We start from the raw sequence: 18301 nt of genomic DNA, 5'->3' as shown, positions 1-18301 counted from the left end.
GAGGAAAGAGAGAGAATGGTCCTGTCTGAGAGGAGAGAATGCTCCTGTCTGAGAGGAGGAAGAGTGATCCTGTATGAGAGGAGAGAGCCATCCTTTTTTAAGAGTGTCTCCCTAGTAGGCTACTCATACTCCAGTGGATGCCCCCACACCCACACAGATAAAGGCCACACTAATTGGACTAGTGGGTTATTTTAAAAGAAAGGAAATTGGGAGGGAGATTATTGAGAGGGGGTCCAGAGCGAGTTAGGCCATTAAAGGGTAGATGGATAAGTACACAGTATACATGCATGAAATATTAGAAGACTGGAATTTTAAATTATACTTAGAAAGAAGAAAAACTCAACATCCTCAATATTAAATATAGTAAGAACACCATGGTCTAACTCCAAATCATTTTGTGTTCTTGGACTCATAGATCCATGTTGAAAAAACATTCAAGTCTGTGATTTATACAGCAGATCAAGTTGCAGATGAAAATCTTAACAGCTCGGCCCATTCCGATGATAAGATTAGTCACACACTGAGATGAAAGCACAGTATGGGCCCTTATCTGCTTGTAAGGCAGAACAGAGGACTTCCAGGGGAGACTGTCCAGAGTCTGTTACCTCAAATATAGTCTACATCTGGACATGTTGGATGAGGACAATACAAAAAGCCACTTGTGTCACGTTGTTCAGCTTTCAAATGGTTGCAGTCACAATGGTTTACCAACATTTTAATCTCTAATTAAATGTCCATATACTTCTCAAAGAAGAATGAATAAATTACTACTTTCCAGTTTACCTTATTCAGCTCTGGAAATAGCTCCTGTATCACAATGTCCAACAAAACATAGGTCAGCTGCAGCACAAAGACACATAACAAAATGTAAGGTACTGGACAGCAGAATTACAGGCACAGAATCCAGGACTATGGTAAATCTCTATGTAAGACGTCAGGGAACGTAACGGCAAGATGATACAAGCACACAGGTGTATCTAATACCACCGACAATGTTCCATCCTTAAATGCACAGTAGAGATCTTTGTGAAGTAAAACAACTGGCACTATTATGCTTCACCCATTCTATGTGAATTGTTTTGAACAAACTTTAAATAAACAAGTATGTAGTTGATATGTTAACCTTTCAACAAAATATATAGCGACTATATACATAAAAATGTTAACTGATACTGAATTACCAAAACGTTTACACTATGTCAGAAATTTTCTATACATCCAAAATTTTCTAGTAGGAAGATATATTAACTTTAAACAGCCATGCATGTCACACAAAGAAGGAAGAGAAGCAGCAAAAACAGTACATATAGATTTTCCTATCTGAATGTTTACATTATTTTAATGGTGGGCTAGATTTCGAGTAGTGACTCATATAGGTAATAAACTAGACATCCTGTTGTTCAGCAACCACACCAACACTGGCCTCCTTACCTGCTTGTTGAGCACTGGCTGCTGCAAGCCATCAAATAGAAGTCTGATGCTTTCGTACTTGGTTTCTTCACCAATACACTTGACTATCAGATCTAAACAGGAAAGCCACATAAGAAACAGCTCCCAGTGACTCACCACCAACCGCCTCTGAAAGTCAAATGCTTCCTCTCCTCCCAGACACCACGTAAAAGCTCCAAGTCAGGATCTCTCAAACCAGTTTCTACAAGAACCTCTAGAAACAAGTCTTATGGTCAAGTAAAAAAAAAAAAGTAGTTATTATTAATTCCCCTTTTAAAAGTTCATAATGCACAGGACATATTGTAGTATATACTGCTGAGTGATAAAAGAGACTTAGAAAACATTTTATTGCACATTAGGGTAAAACAAACCAATTTTTAAACTATTTATTTTTAATGATGTGTTGTGTCTGTGAAGAGAGATGTACACTTGAGTGCAAGTGCTCACAGAGGCCAGAAGAGGGTGTCAGAGTTTCTGGCACTTGATTTATAGGCAATTGTAAGCCACCTAATATGATGTTTGCTGCAAGAAGAATATGTACTCAACAACTGAGCCATCTCTCAGCACCCCAAGCAAAAGGATTTAAACTCCTCCAAATGATGTTTGTGTATTTATGTACAAAGATAGAAATATACAGAAAAAAAGTCCATGACCAGATGTAGTGGCCATCTGTAACCTCATCATTTGGGAAGCAGAAGAGGAGGATTAATGCAAATTTGAGGCCAACCTGGTCTACACAGTAAGTTCCAAGCCAGCTAGGGTCACAGCAGACAAATCAAAAAACCCTGAGAAGAAATGACTGTGAGTAGAAACAGCCTTGTCTTAAATTTGTGGGGTGGGTCAAGTATAAAGGCTCCAAATGCAAACACCAGCACTAAAAAGACTGAAGTAAGACAACTGTTGCAAGTTCGAGGCTAGACTGTGCTACAGCTCAAGAACCCATTAGTAGTATAAACAAAAGAACAAATTACATTTTCTAATGAGTTATACTATTTCTAAAATAAAAACTCACAATAACAATTAGCTTCAATAATTATACTGCAACTTCAAAGGGGTGCCAATCTATATAAAACTGAGTTATTTAAATGTTATACCTGGAATGTAATTCATCATTTCTTCAAAAGTCTGTTTTGCTCCCTTTTGCTTATCTTGGAGTGAGCGAGGTTCCGTATTTTCACAAAATATAGCATCTAAAAATGAGTACAGGAAATGTATACAATTATTCACCAATTTATACAGAAGTATATTCTGGTAATAGAAATGCTGGTTTAAAAAACAAAAACATAAAAACCTGAAAAAAACAAAAAACAATACCACCACCCTTCCTCTTTCAGACCTAACTAAAACCCCAAACGCAGAGCAGGAAACAGAGGAGATCAGTACGAGCCTCTGAGAAGCGTGATGAGGGAGACCAGCCGGTGCTCCTGGAACAGCTGCTCCAGCTTGCACTGCAGATAGTAGTCGGTGTACATTTCCAGCGTGTTCTTGAAGAGGATTCGGGTTCCCATTAGAAGATGATGAAGCCAGTCCGGAACTTGAAAAACGACTCGTCCTATGGAAAACCAATTGAGAATCAGCTGAAATCTATTGCTGCTCAGAATGATAAATGGGCCGGAGTAACAGTGGTCACGTTCCAGGCCAGGGTAGTAAATCTGTGAATGGAATTTCTTCCACAAAGTTGAGGTGAGGCTGCCTTTGCATCGCGAGGCAGGTTCATGAGGACCACCATGGACCATCAGGCCTTACCTACATACATGAGGTAATCATAGACTCCATCCACAGTCAGCACCTCCATGAAGTAGTTCTGATTTTGCTTTCGTTCTGTGTTCTCAGCACGGTTTGCATTATTCTTAAACAGATCGTTGAAAAGCTAAAGTATAAGTTAAAATAATAAAGAGATAAATAGTTTATTGCATTTAGTGACAATAATCACTAAGGTGATTATTTTGTATTGTATTCTTTTGAATACAGCAAAATGCCACATTAGCAAAGTTAAAATCTGCTTTCAAAACTTCTCATTTGTGACCAAAGCTATAAAAAAACAAACACATATTTCTCTCAAAATATTACATAAAAGCTTGTATTCACTTTTGCTGGAAGAGTTAATTCACAAGCCATAAAGCATCTCTTTTCTTTTTCGTGTTTTCCCCCATTTTTTGGTTGTTTGCTTTGTGGTGCTTGGATGTCCTAAAGCCAGAGCCAGGCAAATGTCCTATCACTCAGCAGTATCTCTGCACCCTCATTTTTATTGTGGTTGTTTGGTGAGATGCTAAAAGCTATGTAGCCCCAGACTTGCCTCAAACTCACAAGCCTCCTCTCTCAGCCTCCCGAGGGCTGGGGTCTAGAGACATGCACCACCACCTCACCTCTGTGTGCTACTGCTGTTATTGTTTTCTTTGTGGCTTTCTGAGGCAGGGTCCCGCTCTTAGCCCCAGCTGGCCTGGGATCCAGGATAGAACTCCAACTCTTGGCAATTCCCCTGCCTAAGCCTGAGGATGCTCTACTTTTTTTTTTTTTTTAACATAAGTCGGAAGAAACAAAGTAATTTGTGATGTGTGTGAATATATTACCAATAGCTATTTTTAATCTTAGTATGATTAAAAGATCACAAATTACTCAATACTGTAGAGATACAAAAATGTCCATCTTTATACAAAGTTCATTTATATAGTTCAAGCCCAAAAGAGTTTAATCAATATGGGGGGAAACATTCTGGGGATTAGCTTAGTTGGACAAGTACTTGCCTAGCATGCATGAAGCTTGGGTTCTGTCCTCAGCATCACACAACCCTGTGTGTGGTGGCACATGCCTGCAATCCCAGCACATGAGGTAATGTAGACGGAGCAGTCCAAGGTTACCTGCTGGCTACAAAGTGAACTCAAAGCTAGCCTAGACTCCATAAGATCCTCTCCCCAAAAGGAAAATGAAGCCCTACTAATCAAAACTAACGAAAAGCAATGACTCTTTATAACGATCAAATATATGTTAGGCAATTAATTTTAACAAAATCATTGTTCCACTGAACAAACATTAAGTTCTATGTGCCAGAGATCATGTAGAGCAGTAAGTGTAGATACAACAGAAGCTTAGCATTTAAAAGTAACAGATTAAGAAAGATATGAACTAAAGCCAGGCCTGGTAGCATACACCTTTAACCCCAGCACTTGGGAAGCAGAGGCAACTAGGTGAGTTAGAGGCCAGTCAAGGCTACACATTGAACCCTGCCTGGGGTGTGGCAGGGAGGAGATGCTGGGGGGCAGGGGACAGGGGAGAGAAGATAAGAAAAACTGAGTAGTGGCCGCCACAGAGAAAGGTGTATTCGACTATATCTCAAGATGAGTCTTCCCCTACCCACTTATATTTGAAGTTTAACTTTTCATTAGAAAATACTTATAGTAAGTCTAAACAGGAGAGGGAGAAAACCTAACTCCTTAAAATCCTAACTACTATAATACTGAGCATATCTGAAATAACTCAAGTCCAAACAACAGCACTTCTTGGACTGGGGGCTTGGATCAGTGATAGAACACCTGTCTGGCAAGCTCTGGCCTGAGGGGTTTGGTCTTCAGGTCCAAAAAATTATTTTAAGGCAAAATAAAAAACATATCAAAAGGTTTTTCTACTTTTTTCACCGAAAAGATTAAGTATCTGTATTGTGCTTTGTATATTTGCATTGATATAATTTACCTGCTGCCAATATTCTTTAAGATAATTAATCAGACCTGTAATGCTAGAGTTCATTTTAAGTTTTCCTTCTATAAAGGAATATATATTTTAGTAAATATCTCTACATATTATAGGAACTTCTGTTAATTTATGTTCTTCCATAGGCCAAAGTGTATAAAGACATGATGACCCATGTTATATATTACCAAATTTTCTTATCCTTAAGGCCAAGCCCATTCAGCCCAAGCCACCAGCAAAGTAAATTTCCAGTATGACTACTTGCCTCAACTTCACAAAAGTACCCCCTATATATGACAATTCACACATCAGCATAACTCCTTGTTCCTCACTCACCTAGAGGAGATTTTGACATCTTCCCATGGTTCTGAGTGTCAACAAGAACGCATAGTCAGAATCCAGGAGAGAAGCAGATCCTCCCAGGTGGATGGTGTGCACCTGTACCCGTCTTTAACTGTCTCTACAGAGCACAGCTCTTGCACAACTGGGCAAGAACTCACAATGATGACTAAAGAGAGGCTCACACTTTAGGTTTTCCTCTTGAATGTGTTTTTCTCTATAATGTTTTTCTTTAATGGAGTTCCTACATTCAACACAACGAGAAGACCAGGGTGGTGGTGGGGGAGGGGGGGAGTCTCAAGTGCTCTGTCTGAACTGTCTGCAGAAAACAGTGACCCATTACTGAAAACCATAGTGGACATGGAGTGAAAATGTTTTTTTAATTCTAAAAGTAAGCAATACGCTCTTTTTAAAGTCTAGATGGGTTTAAACAGAAGATTTAAAAAAAAAATAGGCTTGGCTAGAGATGGATCAGAATGAACAGGGACCGAAATAGTGGGGATGGGGTAAGAAGGCCACAGGAAAAGATTAGAAGATGCTGGAAACAGAATGAGCAGGCAGCCGTGCTGAGAGGAGGGCAGTGAGGCAGAGGTCAGAAAAGCCAGGCTGACAGGCCCCTGCAGGGGTCACGCCTGCAGCCTCTCCTGTGCAGCCCACACAGCCGGCTGTTTTCGGCATCACTAACTTTACTCAGCATACGTACGGTACCTTCTTGTTGTTTTCAGAAGTGGGGCTGAGAATCGTCAGTTCTGGCCGACTCGGTTTAGGTTTCGGGGATTCGCAGGAATTAATAAAACTCATGATGAAAGGCTCCAAATGCTGACCTTTCTGTGGGGAGAGAGGAGATATGTACTAAGCCAACACAGTTTATCAGTAATTAAATATGTCAGCATCATTTATAAATATACATTAATCCATAATTCACCTCTTTCATTAGTTTCCCAGGAACCGACTTTATAATTTTTCCTGCAATTAAAAATAAAATACTATTTTTATGAAAGAATAGCATACTGCACAATTGTTTACATAAGCATTTCACAGGTAGTTTTAAGCAGGAAACAGTCAAGTAAAAAGCCAAAGCTGTATGCAGGATAACTCTTCATTTCTCACTTGAACAGAAACTTACAATAAAGGTGATACCCCAAACTATTTGAGGCTTTCAGGATTCACTGTAAAGAGTAATTCGTGAGGCTGTGTACGGAAAGGGTTTAAGCAGCTCACTGCTACACAAACGTGCACGGGAGGCGGCGGTGACTCTCCACGCCGACGCCTCTTTGCACTATCGCGCACTGGTCTGTTCACTCGTTTGTTCACTACTTCCCCTGTGCCCTTCCTTTCTGCCCTCGGTGCCAGAACCAAACCCAGGGCCTTTTCTTGTTGGACAAATGATCCACCATTAGCTTCATGCTTTGCCCAGAAAAATTCTCTGAAAATGTTTCGATGGGGCTGGAGAGACAGATTAGTAGTTAGGAGAACTTGTTGCTCTTCAAAGGACCTGAATTTGGTTCTCAGATCATGTTGAGTGGCTTACAGTGACCTTATCTCCAGCTCTAAGGGATCTGATGGCCTCTCCTGGCCTCTGTGGGCACATATATACACAGCACACACACACACACATACACACACACACACAGAGAGAGAGAGAGAGAGAGAGAGAGAGAGAGAAAGAGAGAGGCAGACAGACAGAGACAGAGAGAGACAGAAAGACAGAGACAGAGAGATATACATACATACAAGTCCAAGTTTTAAAAATGTTTTCAAAACATTTTAAACAATGATGAGCATACCATACTTAAACATTCTTAGTTAATCAAATGTTTAAGAATATTTTGAAAAACATTCAAGCTATTGGAATAGTTTATATTCTGAATTTTTAGATTAAAAATTCCTATTCTAGATGGGCATAGCAGCACATTCCTGTCACTTCCAGGGACTGCGGCAGGAGAATCAAGAGTTCAAGAACATCCTAGACTATGAAGCAGGACCCTTTCTCCAAACCAAGGAGAAAGAAAGAAAAAAAAAAACCCTACACTTTTACAATTTACCTATTGTTTATATCTCCAAGTTCCCTTATCAAAAATACTAAATATCTCAACACTTTTTCAAGTATTTAGAAAATAACCTGGAAATTAGTCAAAATTGACAAATACAACTTAAATTTCTTTTAGAGGGAAAAAACTGCTCAGATGAGTCTTCAAATAAAATATGAAAGGCCATGGTATTTCAGAAGAAAATTTTATTAAAGTTACAGATATAATGAGTGATGACTTTACATTTGCATCTGCTGAAAACACCATTGCTGATTTTTTATGTGTAGCTAAGGATGGGGCTAAGAAACTTGTTGCTAGGTGATTGATTTTGTTACACAAACTTCAAAGAGCACACTTACACCAGCTTAGGACAGCTCCAAGTCCCTGCTTGACATAACCTTAGGACCACTCCCATTTATGCAATCTGTCACTCAGTAAAGCACTGTTTTGATTTAACTGAATATACAAATACACACAAGGGTATTACTGGCTAACAGTTTTCTCTGACAGATTGAGTAGCTAGAAGTGACCAGGAACATAATCAGGATAACATATCTCTAACGGCACAAGAAGCCCTCTGGAACTTGTCGCACGGCCATACTATCCAAACCACCTTTCTACATCAGTCTAAACTGCTTTCAGTCTGTCATCCACACGTGTCTCTCAAATGACTCACCAAGATTCACATCTGGAAGTATCTTATCCAGGAACTGTGTCTCCCCACCGCTGGGGGAGAGGAAGTCAGCCAGAAGCTGGCTGCTACTCAGTTCTGGATGCTGCACAAGTTTCTTCAATGGACAGAAACAGAGGAGGGAAATGGATTAGAAATCTAGAAGAAAAACCAAAACTGCTCTAAAATGATTGTAAACAATCAGAAAGCAAAACAAGGCAGCAAAATGTGTTCTCTATTCTAACCAAATAACTTTTAAGCTAATTCTGTTATCCAGTGAATAATTTACATCGCTTATGGATATCTTTTAGTAAAGTTTATGTAACACAATGTACTTATACAGAGAAAAGTAGAAGTCAATTCAAAGCGGCAAATGGTAGAGAGTTGATCCCAGGAAACTGAAAACCAAAACCTACCAACTGTAAAACAAAAGGAACGATGGAGTGAAGTGAGAAGGGCAATTTCCAAGCCAAGGTAAGCATAAAATCAAACAAAGTCCAAAATTCTTAGATTATATTTAATTTTTATACCAAAAATATTTTTCTTCTTTTAAATCTCCCACATCAAGTTTTTAATTAGCATAAAACTAATTAACACCCTCTCCAGGAAATATTTTTTTGATCATTAATTTATAAAAATGAATCCTGAGGGTTATGGCTATAGCTCATGGTATAGTACTTGGCTGGCATGTGCCAGAGCCTGAGGTCGAACCTCAGTGTCACCAATGGCAATGCAAACAATATACATTCCTGTTAAAATTCTCTTTTTTAAGGCCCAGAATGTGCTATGTAGACTAGGCTGCCTTGAACTCAGATCTTCCTGCCTCTGCCTCTCAAATGCTTGGATTAAAGACACATGCCACCATGCCCAGCCAAAAGTTCACTTTAAAATCCACATAGAAAAGGGTATGTTTTAATCCTGTATCAGGACAAGTATTCCAGAGCAAAGCATGTGTGTACAAAAGACATATGCACAATAGCCAAGTTATAGAATCAGACTAAGTGTTATCAACAGATAAATGGATGTGTTATGTGTGCACAGTGCTGTTTGATTTGGTCCCAATATCAAAGTGATGTCATTTGCAGATGGAACTAGAATTATGATGTTAAGTAAAATAAGCAAGGTCCCAGAAAGACAAATACCATGTATTTTCTCTCATAAGAGTCTAGATTTTTTTTAAAGATGAAAATGGAAGATGGCTCTTTGGAAAGAGGTACACGACCATCAGGAAGTGGGGAAAGAAGAAAAGAGAACAACGAGTTATGAGGAAAGTGAATATGATCAAAATACATCATCTACGCGTGTGGGAGCATCATAATAGAACATCATTGTGTGTGATACATGTTCACTAATAAAGTACATCATCACGCGTGTGGAAGCGTCATAATAGAACGTCACTGTATGCAATAAATGTTCACTAATAAAGTGCAGAAATAAGTGAAGAGAACAGGAAACAGCACATGCACACAAGGAAGGGCAGCAAACTGGAGTCGCCAGTGTCTCAATTACTGTACCTGCAGATACTCCTGAAACTCCTCTCTCTTCGACTTTAAAAACTCATAGTTTTTGGGGCCAATGATCCTTTTGGATGGAAGCTGAGCATCTGGAAATGTGCCTGAAATTGGTGCATAAAGTTCTTACTATTTCAGCTGTTTTAAATACTTAATTTGAAACCACCATGAAAATTCAGATTCACCATACTGCCTTCTAGAGACATGACATCATGTTTTCAATAATTTTCACATACTCAAGAGTTTCAAGTTAAAAATTCAGACCAAAAAAGTCTCCTGCTATCTAAAATATTACTCTCACAAATATTCTATCAAGTTTTTACACTTCTACATGAGTAAAAATGCTTTAAAAAGCTGCTCTAAGTCCATGAGACGTGGAAGAGGCCTTAAAAGAGGGGAAGGGACTAGGATAACATGTGACCTTGGAATGGGGCAGGAATACCAAGGGTTAAAGATTTAAGCAAAAATGAGGGCAGGGCTGGGAGGTCATTTAACCAAAATTACTAATATAAGAACAAATCTTGTGAAAACCCACTTCTTTGGCCAGACAGCACTGAGGAGACAGAGACAGGTGGGTCTCTAAGTTCGAGGCCAGCCTGGTCTACAGCGTGATTTATAGGACAGCCAGAGCTACCCAGAGAAAGCCTGTCTTCAAAAACAAAATAAAAAACAAACAAAAACCCAACCCACTTCTTTGTAAACTAAAAAAAAAAACGTTTGAATAGAGATACCCTGCATGAGTGGACAATGCTGTTCCTAAAGGCTATCCGTTATCTACAAAAAATACCAGGGCTGGGATGCCTCCCTGTGAACTACTTACTGGTCAGGGAGGTCCGTGAGGCCTGACAAACAGCCCAGGCTATTATCAGTATTGTAGGTTATCCACCAGAACTAGATGCTAAGACCTTATGAAGACACGACATACATACTTTATTTTAAATGTTTTAAATGTATGTGTGTTTTGCCTGCACATATGCATATGCACCTTGTGTATGCCTGATGCCCTAAAAGGCCAGAAGAGGGCATCCAGAAATCCTGAAACCAGAGTTGCAGATGGTTATAAGCTACCATGTGGGTACTGAGAATTGCACCCTGGGCTTTTAAAAGAGTAGTAGCACTCTTAAACATTGAGCTATTTTCTCTAGCTCTGATACAACACACTTTGTTTGGTTGAGGACACAGAAAAAACAACTAGGAAACTTCCTTCCTGCTGGCTAGATATCATAGTGCCAATCTGTGCTATGCAGGTTACTGGAGGAGAAAGCCATCAATGGTCTTACCAAGTGCTGGGTGTTGTATGCTATAATGTCTCCGGCCAGACAAGATGTACCCACCAATACAATACTGCCATGACTCTTATGGGGATAAACAACTACTTTTGTATGGACCTGAGGCCTGTTCCACAGGAGGGAATTTGTGCCTGAGATTATAGACCAAGTGAAAAGCTTATGATTGGGGGGTCAAAGGTCTTAGAGTAGAACCTACTACTACTACCACCAAAGCTTTGCTAGGTAGATATGTTGTGAAGCCACCCTCTACATATTTGTGTTTATACCTGTACTCAACCTTGGTCAAAGAAGCTTCTTTTTGTAGTGGGTAGCAGTCAATACATCACCAGTGTGAGTGCTGGGAGTACGTGCTATTCTAACTAGAGTGCTCAGCTCTATGAGGGACAGCTCTGTCAATCCTCCCATGCTGCCTGGGAAGGACATAGAGAAGAGAAGCTAGAGAACGAGGAAAAGTGCTGTGAAGTACTGTCTCCTGGACAGGGAATGGACCCTGCACTTATGAATTCGCAACTGCAGTGTTTCCTGTGTACAATCAAGCAAGTAAAAAATCCCATCACAGATGGAGAAGGGGATGGTGTCCCATCGATAACTGAAAAACTATCAGCAGTCAATGGCTGCCAAAAAAAAAAAAGGTCAATTCTCTTTGTGAATATGGCCCTTGGTTGGTTGCCCAAGCTTCAGTGGGTGACCCCATAACAATGTGTGTGTGAACAGTACAAACTGGTAGCATAAACTGAGCTGACTGAGTTATAAAAAAAAAATAGACATAAAGGTGAGAGACTGACATGGATGTGTTGTGGAGCAGGAGAAAGGGTTCTCATATGAAGATACACTAGGTGCATGGATAAAATTGACAAGAAATAGATTAAAAACTGCTTTTAAAACATTACAATAATTAAGTTATTAGATAAGGCCTCACTCACTATCTAAAGAAATTCACACTATGTTATGAGAAAAATGTAGCATTTTGTCCATTTTAAACAAGCTTTAAGAACAAACTTTTAAAATAATAGGTATGCTTTTTCAATCAGGCTGACACTAGCTATTTTATTAACAAAAAGGAGAATTCAATCAGTTTTACTTGATGCAGGAGGTTTTTTGTTTTGTATTTTTCTTTTTTGAGACAGGTCTCTTTGTGGAGCCCTAGCCATCCTGAAACTCGCTCCACAGACAAGGCTAGCCTTGAACTCAGAGATCTGCCTCCTAAGTGCTGGGGTTAAAGGTGTGTACCACTACTACCAGGCTCAACACAGGAGTTTAAAGTATGGAGGCAAAATATCTTCTCTCAGCCTTAAACCAAACCCCAAAGTTCTCAGAGAAAGAACAGGCAAGGGAGCCATGCCCCTGACTGGCACAAGCCCGTCCACAAGCTCACACTCAAACCGCAGGCAAAACTATGCAGTGAAAGTGTGTGTTCCTTTATTTTCCTCTAGTAATCACCTCAGCAAGGGCTTAGTTCTTAGGGTAAAGAAGGCCTGTGCCCATCAATTGAGAGTCAACTGAATCAGGAGGCCTTCCACAAGGCTTTCCTTAAAAAGATTTAGGGTACAAAAAACAAACAACAACAACAACAAAACACCCATCAACTTAATTGCAAAGTGACTAGAAATGTTAACTAAAGCAAATGGGTTATGAAACAGAAAATCGGAAATGAAAGAGTACTCTTATTTTATGACTGACCTACCCACTAAAGAAATGAATTATAAGCTTCATTGTTGTATCTAAATGTAAGAAAGAAAACATCTGCATGGTTAACAGCAGGAACAGGGGTGTTTAACACAATGGAAATGCCAGTTCTTTGCCACAACAATGTAAACAAAAGTAAATTGGATAGCACTTTTTCTAATGTAAAAACAGCTGCCTTTAAACACTTATCATGAAAAGCAAAGTCAATGCACACTGTAAAAATTTAAGACATGTATAAGAAAAAGAAAAGAAAACTAACATTCTTATTTTCAACAGAACTACAGACAACTATCAACATCAACTGGTACATTTAAAGTAAAAAGAAATCTGGAATAAGAACTTTTAAGAAGGCCAATCAATGAATTATAATGTTTTTTATAAATGAGCAACATACCATGAAATTCTGTTAGTTTTGATTCAAGTACATAGAATTCAAGATATCTTCTATAGACAGACCAGTGCTCAGGCTCATGTCCAACTATAAATTAGAAACAAGCAATGTTACCACACACACTATAAAAATAAAGCATTAATATTACTAAAATGGAAGATATTACATCATGATATTTATTTTAGGTATCACATTATCATATTTCATCCCATATTTTAATTCTAAATTATCTAGAAGAGATTGATAAATTTCATTTTTTACAACCAACTATTGGACTGGGCATGGGGTCCCCAATGGAGGAGCTGGAGGATGGTCCAGAGGAGCTGAAGGGTACAGCCCCATGGGAAGAACAATGACTTCAGCCACACAGGCACCCCAAGACTCCCAGGGACTGAACCATCAACCAAGGGGCACACATGGATCCAGCCAAAAATGTGGCAGAGGAAGGCCTTGTTGGGCATCAGTGGGAGGAGTGGTCTTGGTCAGGTAAAGGCTCAACAGAGGCCCAGCAAAGGGAAATGGAGGGGGATTAGAGTGGGAGTGTTGGGTGGAGGCAGGGGGAAGGAGAGGGGGAGGGGCTTCTCTGTGCAGCCCAGGTTGTTCTGGAACTCCCACACAGTAGACAGTCTCTGGAAGTCAATTTTCTCTCTCCACAGGTGGATTCCAGAGTTCTAAGTCAGGTTGCAAGGTTTGATAGCAAGCACATTCTTTTACCCCTGAGCTATCTCACCAGCCCAAAAGATCTGGAAATTCAATTCCCCACCCCCCCAAAAAAATCAGTAAATGATGAAAAGAATATCCAGTTTTCTCCTTCAGAGGTCGTGGCTTCCTAAGGGCACATTATATGGACAGCAGGGCTCTGTAATGCCCATGGCATCTGTTACTTTTACACTACGTCTACATTTTAATTATTGCATAAAAATTAAAAATCTGTGTCTAAAAAGTCAGTAACAAAAGTATATGGCTAATCCAAATGAGGCCCCGAACACAAGTCAGAATCCAGTAAAGACAATGGCTTTGCTGTGTGCAATTCCGTGAGACTGGCAGCAGCTGCCACAGAATAAGCACTGCCTCTGATCTGGACAAGGAAGAGCTGCTGCTGCAGCCATGACAGGAAGCACCTCAGCCAGCCACTCAGTCCTCTGCTCCTGACTCTGCTCTGTGGTCCTGACCCAGAATTAGTTTCACTGCTAATAAGAAACTGCAGTTGTCCCTTGTTCTGGAAAGACTCAATGAAGCAGTATTCAGCAAAACCAGAACGGGGAAGTGGGAAGGGGTGGGTGGGAGGACAGGGGGAGAGAAGGGGGCTTACGGGACTTTTTGGGAGTAGGGGGGCTAGGAAAGGGGAAATCATTTGAAATGTAAATAAAAAATATACCGAATAAAAAAAAATTAAAAAAGAAAAAAGAAAAAAAAGAAACCGCAGTTGTTCCCTTTCTTACCTTCCTGACACTTCCCTTTCCTGAGCTTTACTGTAAGTTCCTATCCGGCAATCCCAAATGTGCCAGACCCTGTGCTCCCTTCAGCACCGTGCAGCCAACACCGGCTCGACAGAGCCGAGCAGTGAGGGTTACTGTGCGGTCAGTGCTGGTCACTTCTCAGTTACAACCTGAGACAGCCAAAGCACAGACAGCAAAGAGGAAGACAGCCTGGAGAGTTGTGTCTGATCATACTTCATCCAACTCTACTCAGCCATTGATGAGTGGGGGTGGGGCAATGCGGGAGGGGAAAACATGATCAAAATACATTGTATGAAAAAAGTTAATTTGTTTTTTGTTTTTTGGATTTGTTTTTTTCGAGACAGGGTTTCTCTGTGTAGCCCTGGCTGTCCTGGAACTCACTCTGTAGACCAGGCTGGCCCTGAACTCAGAAATCTGCCTGCCTCTGCCTCCCAAGTGCTGGGATTACAGGTGTGCGCCACCACCGCCCGGCTTGAAAAAAAGTTAATTTAAAATATGGTTAAAATTCAAAGAAAAGAATGGGGACAGGGAATGCTGTTTAAACTGGTATAATACAAGGGCTGGGGAGATAGCCGAGGACAGCCGATAGCTTAAGCCTGACAGCGGGACCACACCGTAGAAGGAAAACCAGCGTCCACAAGTGACCTCCACACGCGTGCCATCCACTCACACACATGCGCACTAATGTGGTGTTTATATAGCCAATGTAGCAGTAAATGCATTAATAATATCTAAGTATAATAACCAATGATGACAGCAACAAAACAGTAACAAGAGGGACCAGAGAAAGGGTTCAGTGGCTGCGAGCACTGGCTGCTCTTTCAGAGGACCCAGGTTTAGCTCCCAGCACTCTCAGGGTGGTTTACAACCACATGTAACTCCAGTTACAGGCCAGGTGCACACATATAAACATACAGGCAAAACTCTCACACACAAGATAAAAATAAATAAATCTTAAAAAGCAAAATAGTAAGAGAAAGTCCTGTAAGATTCCTTGTGGGGCTATAAGGTGTCTATCAGGAACCCACTCAGTGTTGGGTGAACAAATCAGCTAGCTGATAACAGGGAACCTAGGGAACTCTAAGCTTCCATTCTGTTTTTTGTTCTGGACACTTAGGTGTAATCGCATTCAATAGTCACAGGCAACAAGTTTACACTCAGTAAAGACAGGCCCACAGGTATCTTAAGAAGGCTCAGAACTAGATGTGCAGGGTGGGAGAGTAGGTAGGTGGGAGGCGGGCTGGGTGGGTGAGCTGGGGGGAGGTATGGAGGGTCAACACCAGAGGGGAGTTTCCCCTTCTAAGGGAATGGGGAGAGGACTTACAAGAGGAGGTAATGGGAGGAGCCTGATGTCAGGCTATAAAGTGAATAAATACATTTAATAATAATAATAAAAAAGGCTCGGAACTCTTACCTGCTCGTCTATCGTTTCTTTCAACATCAATACAAAACACAGGAATTCTCTCCTTCTTCTCCTTCCTTTCAGAGGATGGATCCTCAAAAAAGTCTACATATGGAATGCTAATCTTCCACGCAGCAAGGTTGCGAGGCGTGTTAGGTGTGCTCGCAGCTTCTACTGGAGAGTCGTCCTCCATCACCACAATCCCTTCTTCAATCTGGAAAGTTATCAGTGTGAACTTATGGTTCCCATATGCCCTAAACTACAGCACATGAGATATAACTGACAAGCAGTGTATTAATTTGACTTTTTTAACTTAGGAAACCAGGTCATATAAAATTTTCTAATGAAAAAGTAAAGATAAAATCTTAAACTTGAGAGGGGGAGGAGTGGAGGGAAAGAACTAGGAGGAGAAGAGGGAGAGAAAACTGTGGTTCGGATGTATAATTAATGAATTAGCTAATTAATTAATTAACTAGTTAATTAAAACAATGTTAAACTGAACAAGCTCCTTGCATCAACTCCATGTTTCATAACATTTGTGGGTCAAAGTATAAAAGAAAACAGAGAATGGGCATTTCAGAGATGGTGAGAAGTATTTAAAAGATGCAAATATACAAAGTTCAAACGTGATGATAAATAAAAATGAATAGATTCATCTTTCATGTCAGAGTGTCAAAGTTCACAAATGCCACCACACCCTTGATGCAGTGACCCAGATGAGGGCACCCGCGGCACATGCCTGAGGTCTGTCAGCAGAGCCTTTCTCACATTTGGCAATGTATTTCTGCAATGAGCCATGAAACCATTTTGAAGGGTAACTCCATTCCTGAAAATGCTCATATGAAAATATTTACTTCAACTAATTTTTAAACAGAAAAAGCAGTCTACAAGGCTGGAGAGATGGCTCAACGGTTAAGCGCACCGACTGATCTTCTAGAGGTCCTGAGTTCAATTCCCAGCAACCACATGGTAGCTCATAACCATCTGTAATGGGATCCGATGCCTTTTTCTGGTGTGCCTGAAGGCAGCTACAGTGTACTTATATAAATAAATAAATCTTTTAAAAGAGAAAAGAAAAAGCAGTCTAAATATAGTCACTGTAACATTAAAGAGGGTACAATTTGAAAAAAGATCTCTTACAGAATTAGGTTTTTGTTTGTTTTAAGATGGGTTTCTGTATGTGGAGCAACCCTGGCTGTCCTGCACTACATGTAACCAGGATGATCTTGAACTCACATAGATGCATTAGCCTCTGCCTCCTAAGTGCTGGGGTTAAAGGTGTGTGCCACCATGACTAGTGAATTTAAATTTCTTATCTCTTTGCTTCTGAAATCACAAACATCTATATAAAACAAATATATATATATATATATATATATATATATATATATATATTTGTTCTAATTATAATCTATTATAATTTCATTTAATATATCTAACAACAAAATAATTCCTTTTAAAAAGAATTAGCTATAAGCATAGTTCTTTTACATCTTTCTGGGTCTCTGGGCACCTAGACAGCTTTAGTCATGTTAAAGGGGACAATTACTATAAAATACATTCATCTTATTTGTTTATGTGTCTGGTTTTTGAGACAGGGTACCTAGACTATGTGGCCTAGGCTGGCTTTGAACTAAACATGCTCCTACTTCAGGAGGTTGCTGAGATTTCAGGTGGATACCATCATACCTAGGCAAAATGCTGATAAAGGAAACTAAGTATTTTTTGTTTTGTTTTGTTTCATTCAAAAATATTTTCTCTATGAAGACTGTGGGAAGTAAGGCTGATGGAAATAAGAAGCTAGCTCAGTTTCTCCACTGAGGAAACAGTAAAGTTTCCTATGTTTACCTTTCCTAAAGGCACTTATCAGTCAAGTTATTAAAAGCTATACTAGGTTCCAGAAATGTATTTGTAAATTAGTTTTAAACTTGGATAAAAGCATATTTTCAGATAGATAGTTTTGCCATTGCTATTTTGGGACAAGGTCTCACTTCTGCTCTGGCTGGCCTTGAACACATGATTCTCCTGCCTCAGCCAGACACAATCTTATACACCAGGTCTTCATTCCTTAGCCAGTTACTACAGTAATGTGACCTTATCTCTTGTGTACACATAGCTATGATATATCTGAGTTTTGTTGGTACTGTGCAGTATAGTGTGCACAATGCTTACTACAAGAAAGGCTTTGTTCTTAGTGCTTCATACAGATTACTTGTTTAATCCTCCTAATTATACCCCATGTATGACAGATAGGAAGGTCCCACTTCACACTGTAAAGAAAAGCACAATAAAATTAGGCAATTTGCCTAAACTCACATAACAAGCAGGTATCACTGCCAAAAATCATTTTGACTTTTCAAATCGCAAGCCAGGGAGACTAGCAATTCCCA

At 39.9% G+C, this 18301-nt stretch overlaps 1 protein-coding gene across 2 annotated transcripts in view; it reads right to left on the bottom strand.

The window, feature by feature from the left end:
• Nucleotides 1-18301, bottom strand: part of Snx14 (sorting nexin 14) — a 67831-nt gene that overhangs the window by 2054 nt on the left and 47476 nt on the right. For both annotated transcript variants that reach the window (XM_052187686.1, XM_052187687.1), the window contains 11 exons: nt 15924-16125; nt 13053-13136; nt 9687-9787; nt 8179-8290; nt 6398-6438; nt 6181-6300; nt 3196-3319; nt 2837-3001; nt 2544-2639; nt 1432-1523; nt 784-840 (listed from right to left, as the gene is read on the bottom strand). In XM_052187686.1, coding sequence (XP_052043646.1) covers nt 784-840; nt 1432-1523; nt 2544-2639; nt 2837-3001; nt 3196-3319; nt 6181-6300; nt 6398-6438; nt 8179-8290; nt 9687-9787; nt 13053-13136; nt 15924-16125 — 1194 coding nt within the window. The remainder of the gene's footprint in view (nt 1-783; nt 841-1431; nt 1524-2543; nt 2640-2836; nt 3002-3195; nt 3320-6180; nt 6301-6397; nt 6439-8178; nt 8291-9686; nt 9788-13052; nt 13137-15923; nt 16126-18301) is intronic.

This window comes from Apodemus sylvaticus, chromosome 7, assembly GCF_947179515.1.
Source record: "Apodemus sylvaticus chromosome 7, mApoSyl1.1, whole genome shotgun sequence".
Lineage (NCBI taxonomy): Eukaryota > Metazoa > Chordata > Mammalia > Rodentia > Muridae > Apodemus > Apodemus sylvaticus.
This window is presented reverse-complemented; position numbering and strand designations above follow the sequence as displayed.